Genomic DNA, 27,526 nt, shown 5'->3' on the forward strand with positions numbered 1-27,526 from the left:
GCCCCTTCACCTTCTTCCTTCCCACCATCCAGGGCCTCAAACACTCCTTTCAGGTGAAACAGTGGTTTACTTGTACTTCTTTCAATTTAGTATACTGTATTTGCTGTGCACAATGCGGTCTCCTCTACATTGGGGAGACCGAATGCAGACGGGGCGATAGCTTTGCTGAACACCTCCGCTCCATCCGCAAGCGTGACCCTGACCTGCCAGTCGCTTGCCATTTTAATTCCCTGTCCCACTCCCACTCTGACCTCTCTGTCCTCGGCCTCTTACACTGTTCCAATGAATCTCAATGTAAAGTCGAGGAACAGCAACTTATCTTTTGATTAGGCACTTTACAACCTTCCAGACTCAACATTTCAATAACTTGATCATAACCGCTGCTCCCATTTTTTCGGACAGCAGGTTCTGGTAATGGTTCTGATGTTGCCATTTACAGCTACTCCTGACCAATCTTTTGTTTCTTAACCTGTCCCATTACCACCCTCCCTGCCTTACACCTTCATCCCTTTTGTCATTTAATCACTCTTGCTCTCTACACTATCACAGACCTACGCTTTTGTTCTTTCCTCCCCTCCCCCTTTCTCTGGCTCTGTACTTGCTTCAAAACTTTAACTCTTTTAACATCATTCAGTTCTGACGAAAGGTCTTCGACCTGAAACGTTAACTCTGTTTCTTTCTCCACAGATGCTGCCTGACTTGCTGAGCTTCTCCAGCAATTTCTGTTTTTATTTCAGATTTCCAGCATCTGCAGTATTTTGCTTTTGATATAAAAATAAAGACTTGCAAGTAAATATCACCTTATCACAGCTCAGAAATATACCATGGTGAATTATGTACATTAAATTACTTTCAATTAGAATGCACGCTGTTATATAGGTAAACAACAGCCATATTGCACATAGCAAGATCCCACTGTAATAAACAAACAGTAATGTGATAAATAGGCAGTGTTTGCTGGTATTGGTTGGTTGAGTGAGGGATGAAATGACCAAACTTCTTGCTCGTCTTCCAGTTGTGCCTTGGGATCTTTAACATCAACTTGCATCAATAATTTAAAAAAGCAACATAAAAATCATACATGTTGCTGGAGGTAGAGGTTTTACAGGTGCACCACTGGCTAACACAAATAGAGTGCAAGGGCATGTAATATAGGGCTGCAAATAAATGCCTCTGATTTTGTACAATATTTGTGTGTGTTCATTGACGGCTGAGTCTCTGTGTGTCTGCCTGGATGGTTCCTGCACTCGGTTTGCAGCGTATTGTGATTTGAACAGCAGGCTGCTCCTATCGGAAGCTCCGAGCTCGGTCCTCCAGACTGGAGGAGTCCATCGATCCCGTGATGCTCCGAGTACTTTTGAATGGCGCAGCTTGGGTCGGGGCAGCTCTGGGTTTATGGAGCCGCCCGTTAGCAACTGATAGCGGCGGCAAAAGACAGCCGGGAGGGGCGAGCAGGGGCAGAGGGCGTTTAGCACAGTTTCTACCCACTCTCACCCCCCAGTGAAATGCTGTAAAATGTTAGGGTAAGTGGCCTCTCTCCTATCGGCGGTGGAAGGCCTGAAGCCTGTGTTCTGTTGTTTGTACCGAATGAGGATCAGCAGCGGCGCCGGCTTTTTATTTTTTAATCTGAATTTAATTGCCATGGTTTATAAACTCCTTGCGTCGGTGAATATTCTTGGGATCATCAATATAAAACATGTCGTTAACAGCTAAGCCTACAGTGTTTATGTATTATATATGATTAATGTTATAATGATGAAAATCTGAACGTTATTCTTTTTTAAGTTAGGAACGGCAATTCAATTTTCCCTCAAGACCCGCCTCATCAATGGAAAAATCTACAGTCGTTTGGGTCCATTTTGTTTGCCTGGGAGTGGCACTCGGAAAGTTGTGGAAAGGGTGAAGTTGTCAAAGCAATTTTGTGGTATTGTCGCTGGCAGAGATGTTATTATTTGATAACTGGTGTGGAATCTGTGGTGATTTATTTATAGCTGCTGAAAATATAGAATGAGTGTTAAATCTATTCAGTTTGCAAAGCCACTTGCAGATTCTACCGTATTTTAAAAACCTATTTCTAAAACAAATTGCTGTTGACAGCTTTTGAAACTGGCATCACACTTGTATTGCAAATGTGATTTTGTTGTGTTCATTGCCTTGGAGTCCTGTTTTTTTTGGAAGACCTGAGTTTTGCCTTTATTCCCTATGCCACTGAACAGAATAATGCTGAAATCCAAAGGCATTGGTGGTGAAAGGAATGTGCTGTTTAGGTAAAGGCTTCCACCCTTTGGTTTATGAAGCAGTTTTGCTACTGTTTACCAGTGATTAGGTATATTGTTGGAGAACAGTGAGGCTGAATATGATTTCTAAATGTTTTTACTGTCAACTTGCTTGTTTACTGGGGAAGTTTGTTCATATAACTGGATGAAAACCACTGCATGTTTCAAGTGGATGGTACCATTGGAATTAGGACAGGAATTCTCCCAATATGCTGACCAACACTACCAAACAGATTAATTGGTCAATCATCTCAGAAGTTTGTGGAATATTGTTGCAGAATAACTGCTGTGTATTTGCCTGCTGAATTCTCCAATTGTTTGAGGTGTTTTGACATAAGGTGCTATATATGTATGAGTGTCATATCAAATTCTCCCTATAAATGGGGCATTTGTAACAGCAGGAGGGCAAAATTCCAAAACATCCATTTACAGCAGTCACATAAATGGAACTTGTTATATCCATTGTAGAAATGGGATCAAAACAAAGAGGGACTCTTGTCATAAAATTGTGCTTTTGATACATGGATGGAATGTCAATTGCGTGTAATAAAAATAATTGGCAATTATGAACTTGCATCTGGTGTGAAGTCTAAGCAGTACGAGACTACCTACTAGAAGTTGTCCCTTCACACCTGACTTCGATGTGCTCGAATCAGCTCAGAACCTGGCTCTTGAGTTACACTGAAGCAGTTCACATCAATGTGAAAATAGTAGTATATGTAAGTCTCAGAGCTTTAGCTCTGCTTTAAAATGTGGCCCGAATCCATTGCATCCCATAGTCCTGTAAATACGCCTAAATAGTTAAAGAAATATAACTCAAGCTGCTTATTGTATTCAATAGCTAGAGAGTGGCTGACTGAAGACAGACCAAAGTTATCGTCATAACTCTAATTTTAGTATTGTGTTGAATTTTCCTGCAATTTTTTTAGGATCCTTTCTTAATCTCTGTCCTGTATGAGTCACTATACTAATTTCACAAGGATAATTCAAACACAAAGTAGGTGAAGTATTAAGTATGCAGTTCTTGTGTGTGATCGTCACAGAATTTTACTTGTTGAGACGGTCTGTTATTTTGACTGCATGAGATAGTAGTAGCAACCTGCTCAGTTGAGGAAGGAAGTAACATTCAGAGATTGTTTCCTGAAATACCATGGGGAACAAAAATTATTCTATTTTCCACTAGAAAAGTTTTAGTTTATCATTTTTGGGTTTTTTCTTTCTTCAGCTGTGGGTAAAGTGCTTGGCTTTTGCTCATTATTTTCCTAAGTTCTGGATACTGTGTGAGGAATTGCAGGATGTTTTTTTCTTTTCAAAAAGCTGTTGCCTGAATTACGTTCTTCTGTTACCAATAATGCTGCCATTTTGCATTGGCGTAATAGTGATATTGTAATTCTGGGAGTTAGGTGCCGATCTGATTCTAACTTACTGAAGCCGGCAGTATGAAATACCCCTAATCATAAATTTACTGCAGCATCTTTTTGATGATGAGAAGGAAGACTCTCCCACTTGATCTTTTTTAGTAAAAAAAATAGTTGCTGATGGAGCAGAGCTATGCTCATGATTGACAGTGAGCATGCGCAGTTCTCGGATGGAGTAAAGTTCACAGCTAGGTGCAGCATGCAGTAACGTATGGATCTTTCTAGCTGCGTGTTCAACTAAACAACTTTTTAAGTTCAGACTGGCGGTCTGAATAATTGCAGCCAATTATTCAGTTGATCCAGAAACCTTTTATTAATTATTACATTGCTTGAAAGTGTCATGCGTTTGCAAAATTCTGATTCAAACTACTGAAACAAAGAGCTGCTTTGAGGAAACTTATCTTTATGTTCAGCTTTTTAAAAATATTAAACTAGCTAATTCTGTTTACTTTAGAAATCTGTTCCTTAGAAATGTTGTAATAAAATATGAACTAGCCTGATACAGAAGTGCCATTGTGTATTACTGCTAAATTTGCATACCAAATATAGAAGAGGATGGCCATGTCTCACTATCTACATCAACAAGTAAGATTGTCAGCTATTCAAAAATCCAAAAACTGTCAGCCGTGGCTTAGTAGTAGCACTCTTGTTTCGATGTCTTAAGTTTGTGAGTTCGAGCCCCATTTCAGAGACTTAAGAACATAATCTAGGTTGACACTGCTTGCAGTACTGAGGGAGTGCTGCACTGTCAGAGGTGACATCTTTTGGATGAGACATTTAAACCAAGATGCCATCTGCCTTCTCGGATGGATGTAATAGATCCCATGGCACCAGAAAGAGACACACATTTATATAGCGCCTTTCACGACCTCGGAACGCCCCAAAGCATTTTACAGCCAATGAAGTACTTTTAAAGTATAATCACTTTTAATGTAGGAAACGCAGCATTAAGTTGCGCACAGCAATGTGATAACTAAAGCAGATCATCTGGCCATTATGTTGGTTAAGGGATAAATATTGACCAGGATACCGGGAATAACTCCCTTACTCTTCGAAATAGTGCCGTGGGATTTTTTACGTCCACCTGAGAGAGCCTCCGGTTAACGTCTTATCCGAAAGAAGGCACCTCCAACAGTGCAGCACTCCCTCAGTACTGCGCTGGAGTGTCAGCCTAGATTTTGTGCTCAAGTCACTGGAGCGGGACTTGAACCCATAACCTTCTGACTCAGATGTGAGACTAAGCCAAGATGATACTGTTTGAAGAAGAGCAGTGGAGTTCTTCACAGTCCTGGCCGATGTTTAGCCCTCAACCAACATCACTAGAACAGATTATCTAGTCGTTATCTCATTGCTGTTTATAGGACTTTTTCTTTTTTCTTTCTATCTTTTTCTCTTCTTCCCTCCTTCCCTTCCCTCCCCCCCCCCCCCCCCCCCCCCTCCCCTCCCCAATCAGGGTCTACATAGCATACAGCTGAACTTTAGTATGTGATCTCTTGATTTGACCTACCTCTAGTTTCATTTTAGTTGTGATATCCTGCAGTTGTCCTAGGTCTAGCAGGCATTTTTTTCCAAGCTTGCACAACAGCTGTTCTTTGAGGGTGTGAGTATCCTTATAATTAGAATTAGTAAACCTCAATGTTAAGACAGATATAGCAACCTTAAATTTAGCCGGTTTTTTTCCTCTCATCCATTTTCTCCCTCCTTCTGAAGATATTCGCTGCTTGCTGTCCTACAGTTTCATGGGCTCTTTCCAGTACCTTACCCATGTGTCCATTATTCAGCTGTGAGCAGGCTGTTAAAAGTGGAGGAATCACCAGCCCCCAAAATGACACGAAATTGTGTTTTTATGTTTCTCACATCTACAGTGTTAAACATGTGGCTATAAACAATGCTTGGGTCATTTTAAAGATTAGTCTTTTATAATACATTTTTAATTTTAATTGAACTTGCCCCAGAAATCAAATATTTTAATATGCTTTAATATATAAGAATCATAGTTAAGACCAGTGCTTTACGATGACTGAATGAATACTTCAAATTCTGTGTTTTTTAAATGTGGGCTACTGGGACTTTTACCACGGTTTTGGGGATTGTTTACTATTATTTTCACCCCCTCCCCCCATGAAAACCTCATGCACAGGGAAACATTAAAATACAAGGGTTGACTTTACATTATTGGGAAGAATATGTAGTGCAGTATTCAGCCTTCCTTTCCAAATGGAGTGCCTAAAATTAGTTGTTTTAGGAATGATTTTATAAAAGTAAAAATCTGATTACAAGAAAAATATTCTTATAGGTTAAACCTTCCCTGACATGGAGCCTTTCAGTGCATTGGTGAAAATAGCAAACTGCTAATGTTTTGTGTCCTGTGGTGTTTCTTAGTAAATATCAAAACGAGGAAGTGCAAAATCATAACCAGGAAATACTGTGCAAAATTATATGATCATGAGGTACTGGTAAATGGCAAAGTGATGAGGGCAATTGTTAGTGGTTTCTGAAGTAACACCAACATTTTCCAAGAAAAAAGTGTAGGTTAATTACTGACACCCCAAGAGATGCTTTTTAATGAGGTCTTGTGTCCAACAGAGTTTCATTGGTGAGCAACTACTTATTCACTCGGCTCGAGTTATATGTTGAGATTTGGTATGTATTTGATTCCAAAATAAATCATAATTTAATTTCTAAATAAAAGTGGCTGTTCATTTTTAATATTGTAAATCTTCATGCTGTTACTTATGAGTAGCCTGGGACCCAGGCTGGGCAGCAGAGCAGGAAAGGAAGCATGAATAGTGGAACAGAGCAGATGGGAAATTGGGAACATGAGCATGATGTGAGGCCTGAGAGGAAACTGAGATAGGGCGGAGTCAGTTTCCTGTTACCTGATAACTGGGAGCAACATAGGAATGGGACAGGCCTGTATTAATCTGGGAGCAGCAAAGTATGGGGCTTGGAAGACATAGAAACATAGAAAATAGGATCAGGAGTAGGCCATTTGGCCCTTCGAGCCTGCTCCGCCATTCAATAAGATCATGGCTGATCCTTTCTATCTCAATACCATATTCCCGCTCTCTCCCCATACCCCTTGATGCCTTTTGTGTCTAGAAATCTATCTAGCTCCTTAAATATATTCAGTGACTTGGCCTCCACAACCTTCTGTGGTAGAGAATTCCACAGGTTCACCACCCTCTGAGTGAAGAAATTTCTCCTCATCTCAGTCCTAAATGTCCTACCCTGTACCCTGAGACTGTGACCCCTCGTTCTAGACCCCCCCGCAGCCAGGGGAAACATCCTCCCTGCATCCAGTCTGTCTAGCCCTGTCAGAATTTTATATGTTTCAATGAGATCCCCTCTCATTCTTCTAAACTCGAGTGAATACAGGCTGAGTCGACCCAATCTCTCCTCATACGACAGTCCTGCCATCCCAGGGATCAATCTGGTGAACCTTCGCTGCACTCCCTCATTGGAAGTATATGCTTTCTTAGGTAAGGAGACCAAAACTGCACACGAAACTCCAGGTGTGGTCTCACCAAGGCCCTGTATAACTGCAGTAAGACATCCTTGCTCCTATACTCCAATCCTCTTGCAATGAAGGCCAACATACCATTTGCCTTCCTAACTGTTTGCTGCACTTGCATGTTTGCTTTCAGTGACTGGTATACAAGAACACCCAGGTCCCTTTTTGTATATCAACATTCCCCAATCTATCATCATTTAAATAATACTCTGCCTTTCTGTTTTAGCAAAACAAATCTGAAATAGCAAAAGTTCAGGATATGTGTGGAGTAGAAGTTTGAGATACTGAGTGGAAGCATTTTGTGATGAATGGAATTTTATAAAATGTGCTTGGTCAAGTATCAGCACCCAATTTATCCCTGTGTGTGTATCAGTCCACTCCTTTCATGACCTCAAGGCTTGACTCTCAAATGTTCTACTTGCTGCAAATCCCTGGCTCCATCCTTCACAATCTGCAACTTATCAGAACATCATACCCTGCCTGCCTTCCTTTCTTCTGCACAGCTGACTGAACAAGGCCCAGTGAGATGACTTTAAGATCCTCACCTTTGTATTCATATCCCTCCATTGCCTTGCCCCATCACACCTCAGTCATTTCCTCGCTGTGTATTCCCACATGTGCATTCTGCTTCTCCAACATTGGATTACTCTTTGTTTCCCCTTTACTTCCTCTACCATCAGTGGCTTTTCCTCCAGCCACAGTTCTGCCCTCTGGAATGCCCTTCCTGAATCCCTTTGCCTTGTACCTGCTTGCCCTACTTCAAAAACCTCCTATAAACCCACTTTTGACTAAGGCTTTCTCTTCTCTCCTGCTTGGTATTCAGCTTGATTCTCTGCCTTCTGAAGTGTTCAGACAATTTCTTGTGGGAGGGACACTATAGAAATGTAGGTTGAATTCTGTTATGGTCTAGTAGAAGGGCCCCTCATTTATTAAATATATAATCCCTTGTAAGGAAAATGAGTGAAAGTAACAAGTCCAACCACTGTAGTTCATATTACTTAGAGTCCAGTGGCCAGGGAGACTCCAACTCAAAGCAGTTTTGTCAGTTGTAAAAAGCTGATTATCTCAGGATCTGGGATCCATGCTGGAGGGGGAGGGATCAGGAGAATTGATTTGGGCAGAACAAGCAGGCTGAGTGAGTCAAAACCAAGCTATGTTGGTGAAAAAAATTTTAGAACATTTAAGGAAAGGGAAAAGAAAATAAAACAAAATGGCTGACATTTTTATGGGGATGTGATTGGTTTGTTAGCCTGGACCAATTGACAGTTTTGTGGACTCACTGAAGTGGCATTACTCGTGAACAAAAATGAAAATTATCTTTCATGACTTCAAAAGCACCAATGAATTGTAAGATGCCATGTGAAGAAATTACAATATTGCCAGTTTGAGACCAATTGCTGTGGAATTCAAAGCATAGCTGCAAGACCTGAGTTTTCTGCAAATTGCATTCTGCCTTCCTGGAGAGAGCTCTCCATGCACAAAGCAGTGTCTGAGCAGCTTTTGTTTAATAATAGAGAACAAGCTGAATCAACTGTGTTCTCATAACATGAAAAAGACTCTGTGCTAAAGTTTAAAAATTGCCCAAAAAATCCAAATGAGTGTCTGAGCAATCTTTAACCCAGATTCTCACACAAGTGAACTTGCACTTCACACGGTGCCCACATTTAAACTTGCACTACTCTGTTTCAATGCATTCTGAAGTCCGATCAAGATCACATCATTGTGCACCCAAGTACACTTTGGATTGATGTAAAAGTAGCAATCTAACTGCAGCCTTAAATTGTCTCTAAATCTAGGATTCATGCGTTGTAATCCAAATGGTTACTTTGCTTATGCAATTTAAAATGTATTAGATAATGCATTGAAGGATAATGGGCACCTGCAGGTGTATGACTCAAACATTATGTAGCATATTGCATAAAGGAAAGGAATCGGTCTGGTTTATGGAAATGGAAAATACCTTATATAACTGTCTTAATATTTTAGTGAAGTGGTGCTGTTGGTTATGTTTAACATTTTATGAGTAATATAGAATGGCAGTCATTACCAGCAATTATAACATACCCTGGACAGGAGTTATTTTAAGGAATTGCTATTAAATCTAATTACTTTTTCAGCTGTCTGTTGTAGTCATTTACAACGCAAAACACTTTCTGACCAAAAATATTTAATTTAGGAATTTAACTGTTTCTAAATTATTTGCAGGATATTAGATGCTCTCTTTTTTGTTACAAGGGAATTTGGAAGTTCCAACATGTTAAAATTACACACAAAGAATTAGAAAACTAAAGTAAATTTTAGGGACAGGTCTGAGAATGAAAAGCCGCCACATAGAGATATGTGTTTTGCTTCTAGTTATGAAAATGACTTCACCACTACTGGCTCCTGACCCTGCACTTTATTATACCATCCATGTCCTGCTCCCTGCTGCTTCACTGCTCCATTGCATTGGAGAGGTAGGAGAGAAGGGAATAGGTGAAAAACCTAGACTGGGATCAGAGTATTTATGGCTAGTCTGTATGAACTGGCAGTTGGGGCCTAGAGTCACTGCGGGGAAAAGTTGGGACAGGGCTGAGAAAGTAAGAACAGCTACCCTTACTGGAAGAATGAAATCCAGTAAGTGAATTTAGTTCACCTCCTAACCCCCTTTTTGGCTCCCCAGAAGAAGTATGGTATAGATATCTTTCTTTGATCTCTCTCTGTGGATGTATATAGATCTATAGACGTGAATCTATATATTATCTATAGCTGTGGATTTTATATCTACCTCAGATGTGAATTTAAACCCAGCAGTGCCTTTTATCGAATTGAGACGTGTCCACTGAGAAAATTCTAATGGCAAGTAGTGAAGGTAAATTTACAAATACAGATATGCTGCTGAGTTTTTGGATTGCTGCATTTATGGAAGTGTGCATAATCTTAAGTACCTGTATTTGTATTCACCTACAGTGTTTTTTTCTACTTTTGCTTTTAATATGGAAAGTACAGGTTGGTATATCTAGGTGATATGACTGCATAGATGCGTAAGTTCACAATTAATGAATGATTGGTATGTGATGTCATGGGCACAACTGAACAGTGATTGTCTGGAGATGCAAAGTTTATAGAAAGTTCTCCATAGAATGTACATGAAGATTAGAGAAAATATCAGTAAAGGTGGATAAAATATTTTATGCATAGAATAACAGTTGGCAGGGCTTCCCTAGTGGACTGATTAAGACAGTTGTTGGGCCTTACAAACTAGGTAGGTCCCGGATCTTTGATTTAACAGGTCTCAGCCGGTGTGGTTGTAAGGGGACAGAGCTACAACTGGGTGCAATGTTCCTCGTTTAATAACAGGAAAGTTGATCCGCTTGCCTGCTCTCATGCACGTGAGCTTGCTCTCCTGTGATCTGTGTCTCTCGTCCCCTTTCTCTCCTCCTTCCCCCCCCCCCCCCCCCCCCAATTGGTATCCAGCAACCTTGTGTGTAGCAGCATCAGGCTCAACTGATGTCAGATTGCCATTCCCTATCTAGACTGACTCTTGAAAAATTATGAGTTGAACACTACCAAGGGCCATCTGAAAACTGAGAAACCTTAACCCAGCAAGGAATTGACCCTTGAGGAGGGAATAAAATGGTGCTAAAAAGAGCAAGCTTATTTTTAAATGTGCAATGGCTGGAATTGAGCTATGTGGCTGTAATTAAATAATAACTGACACTACTCCAGTACCCAAAGGTACTAAAGTGATTCAAGGTAACGTTTACCTTGAGTCATTGTGTGGGGGGAGGGGACTCTTTTATTTGTAAGTTCCATTGATTAGAAACAATGATTTGATTAGCAAAGAGTTATATTGGTTTTGGTTCTTCATCTGGTAAGTAATTCACGGGTGCTGTGTACCACAGGTGGGTCTCATTCATGCTCCCAAATTGGTAAAATTGTACCTGCATCTAGTCAAGAAATGGAATAGTACCTGTGTCGAGAGCTGTAGAGGAATGTGTAACTTGTTCACTTGTCTGTAGATTAATAAAAGGGAAGATATGAGTAAATAGTAACTATTCTCATCTGTTTCTAACCTAGGATTGCAAGTGATTATGGCATCTAGACATCAAAATGTCAGGCAAGGTGTATTGTTATTTGCCGTGGAGGATGAGCTCATTGAAAAAAGGCAACTTGGTAAAAGGATACATCCTGATTACAATGAGACTATGAAAAAGGTGAGCAGAAAAATTTATATAGTTGTATTCTCATATATGCATAATATTATATGTAGTGTATTGTGAAAATGTCTCCTTTGTTCACCATTTATATTCACTGAAGTGCCTTGGGACATTTTACTACATTAAAAGCGCTATATAAATGCAAGTTGTTGTTGAAGTCACTGTAGCTCAAATTGGAGGCACTTGCCTCTGCAAGAGTGCATTGTGTTACATAACGTTTCCTTTCTCCACCTTGTTCAGTACCCCAAACCAGTCTTCTCACTAGTTTTACTTCTGTTGTCAACACTGTGATGTTTTCTGCTGCTCCCTCATTATTCTAATTTTCATATTTTTGTCTTTTGTTTTTCTTTTCTTCTTCAGGCCCTGTCACAGGTTCCAGGCTGAGAGGGTAGAGACCCTGCCCCAAGTCTTCTGCTGCTTTAAGTCTTGTACCAGCCACTTTGCAGATGTTCAAAAGTGACCCTCCCTATCGGAGTCTCCTAGTCTCTAGAAAGTGCAAGTGAGAACCCCAACTTGCCAGTCCACAGTACGTATGGACAAGCAATGTGTTGTGGCATCTCCCTCTTGAGTTCTTGAATTTTTAGCACTGCTCCATTTCTGACAGAAGCCATAAACTTTTATATTTCCTTATAATGGCAGCAAAACCTCAATGCCTTCTGCACTTCTGTGATCTCCCTGGTTCTCCTGGGACCATGCTCATCAGGAGAGCTGATTGTGAAGTGGTGCCTGAATAGGAAGAGGACTTGCGGAAAAGGGACCAAGTTCAAATTGGAGACTGAGAAAGTATCTTAGACTTGGGAGGTTTAGTGAATTAGATCTTTGGTCTTTACAGTAGAGGAAAAGGATAACGTAACGGAGAAACAAAAACTCAAATTAAATCAAGGGGAGGAACTTACTAGATTTAATATAAGTAAAATAATGGTAATGGAGAAAATAATAAGACTGAAGATTAACAAATTTCCAGGACCTGTGAGTTTCCACCCAAGGTATTAAAAGAATAGTCGTGATCTTCCAAAAGTCTTTTGATTCAGGAATTGTCCCCTTGTGCCGATACTAGCCAATATATATTTGTGATGTTACACTTCCAGATTACACCAATAGGGCCGGCCCCCCTTATCACGTCAATCACATGCACTTCTCCATTCTTTCAGCAGGTGGCCTAGAATCACTTTAGTGAGACAGGCAGATATGAATTGGTAAGCTGCTTTATATTACAGGCAGCAGGTGAAATTGTTGTAATGCAATCTCACCTTGATTTTAACTAACTACAGAATCCTCCATGCGAACAAGAAAAATAATAAAAATATTCCTCGATTAACTTTTCTTGGTGAGCATTCTTTTTCTGACCGGCTCTGGACTTGAGATGAGCAAGTTTCCCCTCTCTAGCCCAGGCTTTCTCTCCTGACCTTGTTGGCTGGCTGACTGCCTGCCCTAGTGTCCCTTTGTCCTTTTCTCTCTGTTCCCAGCCACAAGGAGGGCAGTTCTTCTGACTTCTTTCCCATTGAGTGATTCGCCTGTAAGCCTGTCAATAAAACCAGCTACCTCTCCTCCCTACCCCCCCCACACCCCCCCCCATTCAAAGAAAATATCTTGAAATAGACTGTGAGCTGCAACATTCCACAAACTGACTGATCTGATTTTAATATACATCTTCAATGCCTGGCCCAATAACAAAAAAGGGACGACAGCCAATGGCTCTTTTTTATCGTTGTGAAATCACTGTTTTAAAACACAACACTAAAACATAACTCATTCCTATTTGTTTTTTATGAAGAAAACCAAAAAGATCAGAAATCCTGAAACATGACAATTATTTGAGTTGTGCAAAAAAAAGCTCACTTTGCTGAAGCAAAACACTTCAAATGTTTTCAGCCTTGAAATGACTAAATGTTTGTGCACAGTCATAAAATTGATCATTCATTAATGTATACATAATGAATTTTAATTGTTTATCATGCCCATGTACAAAACAAACACAGAAGCATTTTGTTTTCAAAATTGATACTCTTAGCATATTATGGATCCCTTAATACAATGATCTCATTCTGGCAGTGTACTGAACCCACCAAGGTGCTGTTGATGTGGCGAGCATGGGTTTGATTTCTTCCATTCTGCTCTGTTCCAAATCACGGCTGCCCTGTTAGGTGTTTTCGTGTATTTGTGGGGGGCGCAGATATTGAAACGAGAGCATCTCTTGCCATGCCACTGCCTCTGATTTGTCAACCTGCTTGTCTGACATCCAGTATTGGATGAGCAGAAGTTTCCTCCAGTTAAATATTGGGAACACCAAAGCCATTGTCTTCGGTCCCCGCCACTGTCTGAGGCTGAACTAGACCGTTTGCAACCTTGGCATCCTGAGCTGAGCTTCCGACCCCATATCCTTTCCATCACCAAGACCGTCTACTTCCACCTCCGTAACATCGCCTGCCTCAGCTCATCTGCTGCTGAAAGCCTCATCCATGGCTTTGTTACCTCTGGACTTGAATATTCCAGTGCTCTCCCAGCTGGCCTCCCACCTTGAACCCTCCGTAAATTTAAGCTCATCCAAAACTCTGCCCTTATCCCAACTCGCACCAAAGCTCGTTCACCCATAACCCCTGTGCTCGCTGACCTACATTGGCTCCCAGTCTGACAACACCTTGATTTTAAAATTCTCATCCTTGTTTTCAAATCCCTCCATAGCCTCACCCCTCCCTAGCTCTATAACCTCCTCCAGCCCTACAACACTCAGATCTCTGCACTCCTCCAATTCTCACCTCTTGTGCATCCTGATTTTAATCGCTCCACCATTGGCGGTTGTTTTCTTCGGCTGCCTAGGCCCTAAGCTCTGGAATTCCCTCCTTAAAACTCTCCGCCTCTCTACTTCTCTCTCCTCCTTTTAAGACCCTCCTTAAAACCTGCCTCTTTGATCAAGCATTTGGTCACCTGTCCTAATATCATCTTATGTGGCTCGGTGTCAAATTTTGTTTAATAATGTTCCTGTGAAGCACCTTGGGACGTTTTATTACATTAAAGGCGTTATATAAATGCAAGTTGTTGATGAAGATGTGGTTCTTTTGGCTGTAGTTGATCTTTGGATCGGGAAGGTGTGGAACACTGACAGGGAATAGTGTTTTCGCACCAAGATTTAAAATTATAGTTTTTCTTGTTTGTATATATTTGATTCCTTCATTGTGAAATTGGGGTGTTAGCTGTTATCGATAAGCTGATATCATGGGTTGAATTTCAGTTACGCTCCTAGTCACTGTTCAATTCACTGCTGTGTTCAATTGAACACATTGGCCCAGAATTTGTTAAAATAACAGTGAGGTTAACAGCACTCACCTTTATTTATGCACAAATCACACAGCGACTTCAGGCGAGGGCAGATTCGCAGTTAAATGCGAAAATCGGGAAGTTGCTGTCCAAGATGTGCTGCTCCACCGTTAGCTTCGCGAAACCCGCATCTTGCTGTCTGACTCGCCATTCAATGCATTTGAATGGCGTGAAGTTCCTGTACTTGCACGGTAGATACAAACTAAATTCGCCACAGAAAGTTAGGGCTTGTCCATTTCAGCCTAACCCTTTTTAACGGCATGGTAAGTGTTAATTACTGCCAAACAACTTTTCTGGCACTGAAAATTAATTATTACAAGTGTAGTGTCTCATTCCTTCAGCTTTTAATTGTTGGGAGATTTTTAAAAAATTAAATGAGATTTTTTTTTACTTTTAGTCTTTTTCCTCTCAATACAATCGTTCCTTCCCTCTTTATTTCTCTCTCTACCTGATTTGACATTGAATTCACTATTCTAACTTACACTTCCTGGTTCAGACTCTTGTTCATTTCACAATCCTTCAGTCTAGTTTTAAGAGATACACAGATTCTTGCCCTGTTCACACTGGTCCCAGGTGCCCTGTAGAGGGTGCCACGCCATTTCCATCTCGCATTTCCAGCAGCTTCCCGTGCAAGATCTCATGGAAATGAAACAGGCAATGGCTAGTCTAACTTTATGTTGACCGGCTACAGCAAATTCTGGCCCTTTATGTGAAAAGAGGGATCAATTTAATTTTGTATTTGTTAAAGTCAGGATTTTAAACTTTTGACTCAAGTTGCTTGGGTACAAATAAATATCCAAATGAAAGTGTAAATGTCCCCACTTTAGAGCATAGATGAGATCAAGGCATCTCTGTATTGGAGAACTATAGCTTTGTATATTCCTACCACTCCCTTCTCCCCTTGTATTGCTGAGATGCCACTTTGCTGTGGAAGGCAATAAGCAAAAATCAGGTGCTTTCCAACAGGATGCAGGGGAAATAAACTGTAGCTAAATACCCCTGGATTGCTATTATTTACTGAGCAATCTGCCAGAAAACATAACATTAACAAGCTGATTTGAATATTCATGATTTGTAGGAGAGAGTTAAGACTAGTGATTAATCTGTTTTGTAATGGATTTAATTACAATGTTTGATAGCTTTGTATGTTTTTAAACTTGTGGATTTAAGCTCCACTCCAGGATTTGAGCTGACACATCAGTGCAATACTGAGGGAGTATTGTATAGTCAGAAATTCTGTCCTTCAGGTGACACATTGGCATTCACTTGAAGAGGCAGATGGATTTAAAGATCCCATAGTACTGTTGGAAGAGCAGGGGATTTTGGTGTCCTGCACAACATTCTTCCCTCAACAACAAGAACTTTCATTTATATAGCGTCTTTAACGTAGTAAAAACGTCCCATGGCACTTACTCAACCAACATTACCAATCACAAATTAACTGCTTGTTCATCTCATTTATGTCTGTGGAATCATACTGAATGCAGAATGATAGTCACAGTTGCATGTTAAGCAGCAGTGATGGTAGCACGTCAAAGGAATTCATTATATGTGAAACACTTTGGGACGTCGAAATGTGATGAGGCACTGTATAATTGCAACTTCGTTCATGTGAACAGTGCTTTGTAAGGATATGTTTGTCTAAAGTAAATGCATTGCATGTATGAGATCAAGCTAATTAAATTAGTTTGCTAAATTTTGATTGGCAACATCATCTAGCCAGATTTTCCTATTAATATCTTCAGATTAAATAGCACCATTTGCATTGTGAAGATTGAAGAAACTTTTTCTTGGGATCTTTATGAAGTGTCTGCTTCTATACATTAATGTAAAGTGAGGACATGCACGTGTAGCTCGCGGGCCTATATTCCGGTGTTCTATAAAACATTTCTGTTTTATAGAACTGTATATCTTAATGGTTCCATTCTAAAATAAGGCTTCCAATTGTGTAATTGAAATATTGCTGTTTTATGAATATTCTAGCTGCAAAGTTGAGGTAACGGTGCTATACATTTAAAATTCTTCAACTCATTAGGTTTAAAAAGAAAACGTGCTTTTTGGAATCCACTAAGCTATTTGTCGTGTTATGCAGTTGCTGAATTATCACATTAATTCTTTTGAAAATTTCAAAAACATTTCTAAAGTTCCAGATAAATGGGAGCCTGTCCTTGGAAGATGCTAGAGAGATGTATTCCAGCACTTTTTTTTCAGTCATAGTTGCATTTACACTCTACGTAATTGCTCAAGGATCTCCTATTTCAGCAAAAATAAATCCCTTTCTACAATGTTTAATTACAACTATTAATGGTGAGCTCAACTCTCGTTTCAATGGTTAATTCGTTCTCAAAATTTGCATTTTTATCAGGCATTAATGTACACTCTGTCAGACAATGAGATCACAATTTTATGATTGTTAAAGTTAGCAGCATCAAATGTATATTTTTTTTCTTAAAGAAAGTCTTATGCTGTCAGTCAGACATGGCCATAATGATGAGAACTGCAGGCTTCAAACTAACTGCAGCCTATGAACTTTGGTCACATCCAGATAATTGCACTGCAGAAAAATACAGCAGACTTGCTTAGTATCTTCCATGAATGAAAATTATAGGCTGGAGATAGAGATATTTGCAAAATTATTAGTGTTTTTTCCAACAAGCAGGATTGCCCAGCTAAAACAAACCCTTTATATCCTTTGTAATTTAATACATTCTGTCTGGGCACACTTCAAAAACTACAATGACATAAAAAAACTTATCTAAGAAAGTTATTGTCTGAAATGTAGAAATTCCTAATGTCTGTTTTTAATACCAGGTTAGACTCTCGGAATGTAAAGAAGCGACTCGTGAGATTAAAAGGTGAGAACAGTACTTAATTTAACTCATGTACAGGACAATACTTGTCCAGACTGTTAGTGCAATTTTGGTGGCCTACCCATAATTTTACTTTAAAGGGCAATATTCTTTTTAGTGAAATGTACTTGTTGTCTAGGGGGAGATTTTCATTTATTGGGTAAATCGAGTGGGCGGAGCGTCTTCTACACTTGCCTGATGACATGGCTTGAGGCCCAATCCATTTTTGTGGTTGGGCCTCATTTAATAGCACTGTGAGCTGCCAGTGACACTGGTGGCATTGCATGTCCTCCTTCACTTCATTATCCCCTAATATAAAAATTATCAACTGCTTTCACGCAACCTCTGGCCTACAAATTATTTTCCTGTCTCGGGTGAGGGAGGGGGGAATTAATGCTATGCGCTAAACAGTTGAATAACAAGTTGGTGATAATGAAGTTGGCCTTATTAAGGTTATGGAACAGAAATAAAGCAAGTGAACTCGGTCATTATTATTACATATTTCATTACTATTGTCAGAACTAGAACTTAATGGGGAAGATTATTGCTTTGAATTGTCACATATTCCCAAACATGAAGAGAAATTTCCATAGACTTAAGGTGCGTCTGTGCATGTAATACTTCCCCCATATGAGATCCTCAAATTCTGCTCTTGTTTCATGGGTTGGGACAGTGAATTGTGGGTTTTTGTTCCTGTTGTAGCTCTAAATAACAATGGCCACAATGGGAACAACTGCAGTGCAAGTTTTGTGTGTTTCTAGTGAAATGTGCTGACCTGTAGTTTGGTGAGGGGAATAATGCGATCTTGCTGGGAGCAGATGGGCCTATGACTGCTGGATTTGTCTCCACAGATCATCTACTGGACAAACTGAGAAAACATTGCACAAAACATCCAAGGCGGCGTGCTCTAAAAAGACTAGACGTCGAGTCCAAAGCAACGTGGGCAACAAAAAGCAGTATCCAAATTTTTGGGGCTGTGATATGGCAAATAAAGAAAACGAAGTAGTCTGTTCAGGGACTGTACCTAAATTATGTAATGACACTCGCAGCTCACAGCTGAACTATAGTGATCATCCTGCTTCACAGACTGATGGTGCTTCTGTGACGTATGCAGATTATTTTGCACAGGTGGGGATGTCAAAAATGCTCAATTCTATGTTGTTATCACGTATTTCCGAGAGTGTACTACTGTAAAATGGACATGGATCACATTTAAACTTTTGATGCTTCCTGTTGAAATTGGGGAAAAAATGTTTGTTGATTGTGAGGGGGACCATTTTTTAGATCTAAAGATTTTCTGGTTGATTATCAAACACTTGTCAACATGAAATGGGTTACATTGCAGTGCTATGATTAGTGCTTTTTTATTTTAATCCCTCTAGTGTTATCCTCAATTGTCCTAAAGGGATGATTCAAACAATGGTATGGTTCCACATTGCACCAGCAGACTTACGATTCTTCATTCAAGTAACCGTTTTACATTTGTGGGAACAGTGAATGTTACCAGGGTATTCCATATGTAGAGAAGCATCGCAACCAAGCCTGATCCAGTTCTCAGTCAGTATCCATACACACATACTTCTGAACAGGGATCACTGGCAGTGACATTGCACAAAACTTTCCCTGCCAAATCTTTCTCAACCTAGAAAGCCAACCATAGCTTGCCCAATGTTGCTGCTGAGATCAACTAACTTGGCAGAGACCAGTGTTCAAATCTGGTACTTTCCGGTTTGTATGAGTTTGTATCACATTGTGCAGTGCATTTACCAACTGAGTCACCAGGAGCACCTAATTCAGGTCTTTTAATACTGTTTGCTTTAATACTAAATATTTGTGTACAAGATACACACTGTATTTGCTATTCCCTATTAAAATCTAAGGAAAGAAGTGGTGAATAGCTCTTTTGCTAATGCGAATTTCATTTTGTTTGCAGTGTCTTTGTACATTCATGCTATTATCAACTTAAAGCCATTTACTTAGCAGAAGCTCTATAAAGTGAATGAAGTGCCACTGCTTCCTCCAGCGGCAACAAGGTTCGGCCAAACTGGTGGTTCGTATGGACAACTCTGGACGCAGAGGCCAGCATCTTTCCTGGCTGAGCCGCTTCACCTGGCTGTACAATCAGCAATTGCTGTTTTCTGCCATTGGGCTTAACAGCACCTAGAAAACAGTCATAAAATTGGATATTAAAAATGGCTATGCTTCTGTTTGATTTGTGGAGTCCACCTTCGGGGTGGATTCCATAGAACTGGTAGCCAAGTTGCAGTATTGCAGAATCACTTCTAGCATCTTTGCAATATAAATAAGCAGCTAGTTCCAACAGTAATTAATCAATTAATATGTATTTCAAGAGTCATTAGTTTATAGCTGAGCCAAAAAGGAGGAAGTTGCAAAGGCTCATAGTAATAAAGATAGGAGAAAAAAAAACACACCTACATTGTTGGTAGTATTAATGATGTGGAGATGCCAATGATGGACTGGGGTTGACAAATGTAAGGAATCTTACAATACCAGGTTATAGTCCAACTGTTTTATTTGAAAATCACAAGCTTTCGGAGGCTTTCTCCTTCGTCAGGTGAGCCAGGTATTAATGGCAAACAATTATGACATCATTTACAGGCCCTCTGTTCACTTTCAGCAGAAGCATTAACCCATTTATTTTAATGCCTCCATTAAAATAGTGATCAAAGAAATTTCATAGAAATGCTCTTAAGCATTTGTCTGCTAGTTCCAACGGGTATTTCTAGCCTTAAAAGGGATGGAAACGGGGCAAGAATTGAAGAGATAATGTGACCTGCAGACATGGTAAAGCAGTAGTTAATGTAAACGTTACAGCTTTTTCTGCCTAAATCATATGAATGTTTGATTCTATTAATACCACAGATTTCCAAGGATCATGCTACTATGACACAAGTGCTATTTGGTAGAAACCTAAGACTCAATGTGGCCCTGACATTCTGGCAAAAAAGTGCGAGCGAGCTGGTAGCTTACCTGGTCAGGTAACAGTCATATATCATGCTTTGTTGACCTTTAGCATAGTGTTAAGTCTGGTTTTCTGTAGGCCAATATTACAAATTCTATAGATAACCATGAAGTTTACCATTATGATTATGTCATAATTCATGATTGAAGAGAGCATGAACTTGTTACCTGTTGACTTTAAGTGCTCCCCATGCCAAGGCCTCACGCAGCTTACAATTCTGTCATAGCATGTCGTGCATACCTTTATTTCAGCAAGGTACACATTGAAGCTGCAAATTGTCATTGTGCCAAGGCTCTCAATTATATATGCCCAGGACTTCCTACATCAAATCATTGTAGCATATCCTATCTGCATGATGCACTGTCATTTACTGACACAGGGTGCTCAAGAATACTTGTTTGCTTGCTCGGCAAGGTGACGCATAATACACGGGAACAGACATGAACTAGAAAAGGGTTCAGGAATCATAAACTCCCTTGGAGGAGACCACCCTGAACACTTACATAAGAGCAATGAGAGAGTAAAGGAAGAAATAGTGGGGAACCATGGGTCTAATGAGAGTGAGGAACATAAAGTAATTTAATATTAGTAAAGAATAAGTATTGGAGAAATTAATGGGACTAAAAGCCAACAAATCCCCTGGGCCCGTGGCCCACATCCTAGGGTTCTAAAAAAAGGTGGCTGCAAAGATAGTGGATGCATTGGTTGTGATCCTCAAATTCCCTAGATTCTAAAATGATCCCAGTGGATTGGAAGGTACCAAATGTAACACTGCTATTCAAGAAAGGAGGTAGAGAGAAAACATGGAACGACAGGCCAGTTAGCCTGACATCATTAGTCAGGAAAATGCTGGAATCTATTATTTAGGTGATAACGGGGCACTTAGAAAATCACTACGATTAGGCAGAGTCAACATGGTTTTATGAAGCGGAAATCGTATTTGACAAATTTAGTAGAGGTTTTTGAGGATGTAACTAGCTGGGTAGATAAAGGGGAACTAGTGGATGCAGTATATTTGGATTTTCAAAAGGCATTCAATAAGGTGCCACATAAAAGGTTGTTACACAAGATAAGGGCTCATGAGGTTGGGGGTAATAATTAGCATGGATAGAGGATTGATTAATGGATAGAAGAGTGTAGGAATAAATGGCTCATTTTCAGGTTGGTAGGCTGTACCTAGTGAGGTGTGGTGCTTGGGCCTCAGCTGTTTAAAATCTCTCAATGACTTAGATGAAGGAACCGAATGTAATGTATCCAAGTTTGCTGATACAAAACTAGGTGGGAAAGTAAGCTGAGGAGGACATGGAGTCTGCGAAGGGATATAGACAGATTAAGTGAGTGGGCAAGAAGGTGGCAGATGGATTATAATGTGGGGAAATGAGGTTATTCACTTTGGTAGGAAGAATAGAAAAAATATTTTTTAAATGATGAGAAGCTGTTAAATGTTGGTGCTCCGAGGGATTTAGGTGTCCTTGTACGCGAAACACAAAGTTAGCATGCAGGTACAGCAAGCAATTAGGAAGGTAAAAGGTATGTTGGCCTTTATTGCAAGGGGGTTGGAATACAAGAGTAAGGAAGTCTTAACTGCAGTTGTACAGGGCTTTGGTGAGACCACACCTGGAGTACTGTTTTGGTGTTCTTACCTAAGGGAGGATATACTTGCCTTAGAGGGAGTGCAACAAAGGTTCACTAGATTGATTCCTGGGATGAGAGGGTTTTCCTATGAGGAGAGATTGAGTAGAATGGGCCTACACTCTCTGGAGTTTAGAATAATGAGAGGTGACCTCATTGAAACGTAAAAGATTCTAAGAGGGCTTTACAGGGTATATGCTGGGAGACTGTTTCCCCTGGCTGGAGAGTTTAGAACTAGGGGGCATTGCCTTAGGATAAGGCGTCGGCCATTTAGGACTGAGATGAGGAGAAATTTCTTCATTGAGGGTCGTAAATCTTTGGAACTCTCTACCCCAGAGGGTTGTGAACGCTGAGTCATTGAATATATTCAAGGCTGAGACACAGATTTTTGGACACTGAGAATCAAGGGATGTGGGGAATGGGCAGGAAAGTGGAGTTGAAGTCAAAGATCAGCCATGATCTTACTGAATGACTGAGCAGGCTCGAGGAGCTGGCCTTCTCCTGCTCCTATTTCTTATGTTCTTAGCACCATCAGTACTGGAAAGATGGAACTCATCCATTTGTTAATTATTGCCATGCACAATTGCTTTTCAGTAACTTGCTCTAATGCTTGTGTTTTGTATTTGATATTGAATCTTTATCACTAGGATACAGGACATTGCTGTTGTTGCAGATTGTTTACCTGTGCTTACAAAGAGGTAATATTTGAATTAACTTTTTTTCCATCTAAAATAAATGTTAGTTTTGTATGTTGAGACAATTAATTTTTAAATATTTTTTTTGCTTGTAGTCTGGAGGAAGAAACACAAAGTATCTCGATAGGTTGTTGCGTTGACCTATTACCGTTGGTGCAAGAGTTATTAAGAAGCCGGTTCGAAGAGTAAGTATAACTGAAATTACAGAAGTCTGCTTTACTGTTGTAGGAGAAATATCTTCCATTTTATACATTCTTGTGGCAATTTGAGAAATTTAGCCATTGCCACTCTACACCTCATGCAACAGGGAAGCAAGTTTGGCAGTTCTAGACTGGGCATGTTGAGTGTTGCATGATGAGGTGTTCTGTCTCGGATAGGGAATGGGAAAAACAGAAGAACATGTCCAGCTTACTCAATCAAGGAGCAGAATTTACAATAGTTGTAAAGGAAGTCTGCAACCCTGACTGAAGTTTTAATTGGTTATTATTTTCAAATCCCGACTGTAATGGTTTTTGGAAAAATTCCTACAATTTTGTTGACTTTGCTGCTAACACCTCATTTTCTTAGATGTAAACTAGGTACGATTTAATATATCTCAAATTGGCCTGAATTTAAATCACACATTTTAAGAAACACTGGTGGATCTCTTGCAGTTTTACTTATGGGCTGAGGATCAAGCTGTGGTGATTTGCATTGGTTGGGGGGGAGGGGGGGAGGGAGGGAGGAGGGAGGGAGGGAAGGAAGGAAGGAAGGAGGGAGGCAGGAAGGGGAAGGGAAGGGGTAGCAGCAGTGGCATGATGTCGTATTAGGCTGGGGTACGTACCAGGAGTGGGGCAGCTCTGCAGGAACTGAGATTGGTTTGCGTCTGTTGGACATGGCCACAGCTGAGGCTGAGTTCAGAATGACATCTGAAGGATGTGGGTGATCGGTTTGAAGATGTGTACAGATTCCATGTTGAAGCCAAGAGTGAGGCTGGGCTTTGAGTTTGGCAGGGCTGAATTTGTGGTGGGGGGGGGGTGGAGGTGCTAGTCTAAGTCAGTGGTTCAGGCCATTGGATTCCTGATAAATCCACTTCCAGCAGTATTTTTGTAAACTTTAAAATGGTCCCGACTAATAGACATAGAGTTTATAAACTGCCAAGTTTGTGTCAGGATGAAATCAGTTGGCTCTTGGTACATTCCTGTGGGAATTTATAGACGTTTTTTGGTAGTTACCCCATACATGCTCATTGGTCAGTGAAACGCATGTCACACAGTAGGTAATTCGAAAGCACAGACTCAACACCACGCCTTGATGCCATTATGACACGCACAAATTTTATTAAATAGATTTATATTCGTTTGTGGCCTGTTGACCTATTTATAACCATGTTCTTTCGGTAAAACAAATATGCAGCAGTTTCACTTAAATGTGTTGCAGATATCTGATTGTTGGTTTAAACTGGCTCCGAGCTGTTCTTAAGCGATGGTGGCCAGAGCTATCTGCAAATACAAAAAATAATGATGCAACTCATGTGGAAGACCGGTAAGTGAAAACGTATTTCACCTCTCAATGTCGAAACTTATTTTTAAAAATATCCAAAAAAATAGCATTTGTTGGATCTTATTGTGTAAAAGCACATAATATTTTACTTGCTCAAGTTGACCCAGAAAAATTGCAAGCACATTTTGCCCAATTTCCCATTGAATTGCAGATAGCTGATTGGAAGTGTGCAAAACATTTGTGAACCTTTAGTCGTCATCTATATTTATATCGTACTGAGTTTGTTGCACAGTAACAAGGACATAAATGACATTTATTATATTGATCGCTGATAATTTGCTGCCTCTCGGTGCTCCATTCATCATCTGACACAGGGTAACAGAAGCAAGTTATGACCACTTCAGCCCAATTTTTGTCTAGTTGTATTGTGCACCAAAAGTACAGTAGTTAACAACCCTCCCCAAATTGTGATGCCAGTGCTCCTTAAAGGGAAAGATAGATCAAGTTATCCATTTGAGGGGTAGGGAATCATATTGTTTTCATATTTTCTTAAGTGCAATCTTTTTGAAACTGGATACCCACTGGTGAAATGTTATTTGTCAGTTTGAAATATAGTATTGGAATATTTGTTCTAGAAACATTAAGGTTATGAAAGACGAGTTACGACAACTACGGGAACACGGCTTTCATCTATCTTCAGTTCCAGGGTATACTGGAAAAGTAGCTAAGGTAGGAACTGCTTTGTTAATTGTTTCTTTTCACCCCCCCAAAAAAAGAAATTCTCCTGCTCCAGTAGAATTTAGTTTTGGTGGTAGTGTTAGCCGCAAGGTTAACCAAACCATGTGCCACTATAGTTCATAAGCTGCGTTCCATTGGGCAAAGTTGCTCGTGTTTTAAATTCCCCTTGCCTCATCTCATTTTTGGATTCAAAGGAACTACAGTCATCGTGTACTTGTTCCAAGACTCACTTGTGTTGTTTTTAATGTTATATTTTATGATCCTGTGTTAACTTTTTGAAATTTATATTTGATGTTAATGCTTCAAATCCTAGAAAGAAATAAGGGGGTAAAAATTGTGAATTTTTATTATTTTTACCCCCTCCTCCCCTTTCCCAATCAAAATATCAAGCGAATTACTTACTCTTGTGTTAGAATGATAGAATTTACGCCATTGAAGACCTCCTTGTCACTGACTCCTCAACCAAAGGAAACGATCTTTCCCTATTCATAATTTTAAAAACCTCAATTAAATCTCCCCTTGGCCTTCTCTTTTCCAGTGGATATCGTCCCTTTATCTCCAGTTACACCTCATAATTATAGCTTCTCATCTCTTGTATCATCGTGGTGAATCTACACCGTACACTTTCTTTGGCTTTAATATTCTTTTTATGATGGGATGTCCAAATCTGTGCACAGTAGTCTTAACTGTGGCCTAAACATTGCTGTGTACAGATTCATCATAACCTTTTTGTTCTTATACTCCTATGCCCCATTTATAAAAATAAGTGTTACTGCCTTTTTTTAGGGCTTTACCTGCCTGCATTTGCAATTTCAAGGAATTATGTATTTGTGCACTCTTCCCACCACAGTCGGCATCTTTCCATTTGAGTTTATACTCATTCCTTGTTTTTTTTTTTGCCCCAAAAATACATTACCTCGCACTTGTGTACATTAACTGTGCATCTGCTACCTGTCTACCCATTCCCGCAACCTATCCATGTTCTTTACTAATGTTACTTTTACACCAGCATACGGGGAGGTCGTGAGAACAGCTTGGTTCCGTTGCCGTTGACTTTCTTCCTTTCTTAGGGAAGGTAGAAAAATAATCTCTTAATGCCTGAAAAGGTAGTGTTTTGTTGGTTTCACCACGTCGTGACTTTTGACCCTTCATTTGGGTTTAAATCAAATGTCAGACTGGTGGAGTGAGAAAACGTATTATTAAGCTTTTCTGCAAAATGTCTTTAATGCCTTTTTAAAGCCACCATGACAAAGAAATGGTTTTACTGTTTTTCATCAAAATAGTTTGTCTTGTTAATGATCTTTCATATGTTAATTTTCAAAGACCCCATCATGATATAATTATACCAGCCAGCTACATTATTTGACAATTATCAAGGACAAGCTAGTGCTTTTTTTTTCAAACACACGGTATTATAAATAGACAAAACATCAACCACTTGAGTGCATTACACTATTACCATATTTTGGAGTGCAGATGACATCCTGTGAAACCTTTGTATTGCGGTGATGTGCAACTACCTCCCAGTCACTTAATTTTGGATATGTGTCAAATTTATTTATGAAATATAACAGTAACTTGCCTTGGCTCATAACAAGGGATATTTTATTGAGTTGAAAATGTGTTTTTGTTTCTGCAGAGTGTTGGAACTTACCTGGAGCAGTTGTACTAAGTATATGCAGCATCCAGGGGACCTCACTTTTCAAGTACTATCAGCAGTTGCAAGCTGCTTTACAACACCGTATAAACCTCTTGTTTGTTGAAATGTTTGGGAGACCAGCACTGCAGAGAGTGGTCAACAGTAGGCTCAGCACTACACTGGTTGCAAAGAATGTTCTAAAACCACTATTGAAACCTATGAAGCTACTTCACATTGAAGTGGTTTATTTGCCAAGAGGCACATACTCGACTCCATGAGCTGATGATGTGACACTGTTTTGCGTTCCAGATTTATGTGGCCTAACTTGCACAGGAGAAGATCTGTGTTTTTCAATATTGTCGCACTAGTGCCAATCAGCTGCCACTGAAATGCTGCTTCAGTGCATTTGGACACTATGAATGTATTTTCTGTATATTTGATTCAAGGTTGTAAAGTTTGCATATTGACAGTGCAACAGAAATAAGTTATAATTTCAGTAAAGAAAGTTCCATAGTAGAGCATGCAGCTGTTTACTAATCATGTCAACAAGGTGACCTTAACAAAATGTGCATAGCACTGTATTCTTTTAATTGAAACATTAAAGTAGACATTTCATGTGAGTTTGCACTTAAATAAAAGATACTATGTCTTTACGTAGTATTCATTCACGACTTGTGCATAGATTTCATTTAAATGGGGATTATTCAGTGAATCGTGTTTGTTTGGACTTGTTACTTTGTTGAACTTTCTCCTCTGCTTCTGTGGCCCCCCAAAAAAAAAACCTCA

The 27,526-nt window shown here is 39.8% G+C and overlaps 1 protein-coding gene across 1 annotated transcript; it reads left to right on the forward strand.

The window, feature by feature from the left end:
- The first annotated feature begins 1,337 nt into the window (after positions 1-1,337).
- Positions 1,338-27,411, forward strand: katnbl1 (katanin p80 subunit B-like 1). The gene is made up of 10 exons (XM_067991359.1): positions 1,338-1,523; positions 11,268-11,404; positions 17,534-17,577; positions 18,423-18,699; positions 20,455-20,570; positions 22,834-22,884; positions 22,977-23,066; positions 24,301-24,405; positions 24,999-25,092; positions 26,741-27,411. The coding sequence occupies exons 2-10, from the start codon at positions 11,282-11,284 to the stop codon at positions 26,771-26,773; spliced, it is 933 nt and encodes a 310-aa protein (XP_067847460.1). The 5' UTR covers positions 1,338-1,523; positions 11,268-11,281; the 3' UTR covers positions 26,774-27,411.
- The last annotated feature ends 115 nt before the right edge of the window (positions 27,412-27,526 follow it).

This window comes from Heptranchias perlo, chromosome 10 (genome assembly GCF_035084215.1).
Source record: "Heptranchias perlo isolate sHepPer1 chromosome 10, sHepPer1.hap1, whole genome shotgun sequence".
Taxonomy (NCBI): Eukaryota; Metazoa; Chordata; class Chondrichthyes; order Hexanchiformes; family Hexanchidae; genus Heptranchias; species Heptranchias perlo.

What these genes read in the sequence shown, in the direction of transcription:
- katnbl1 (XM_067991359.1), top strand. Translation starts at nt 11,282, where the DNA reads ATGGCATCTAGACATCAAAATGTCAGGCAAGGTGTATTGTTATTTGCC. An exon ending in GCGACTCGTGAGATTAAAAG is followed by an intron (nt 17,578 to 18,422) that starts GTGAGAACAGTA and finishes TTGTCTCCACAG; the next exon opens with ATCATCTACTGGACAAACTG. An exon ending in ATACTGGAAAAGTAGCTAAG is followed by an intron (nt 25,093 to 26,740) that starts GTAGGAACTGCT and finishes TTGTTTCTGCAG; the next exon opens with AGTGTTGGAACTTACCTGGA.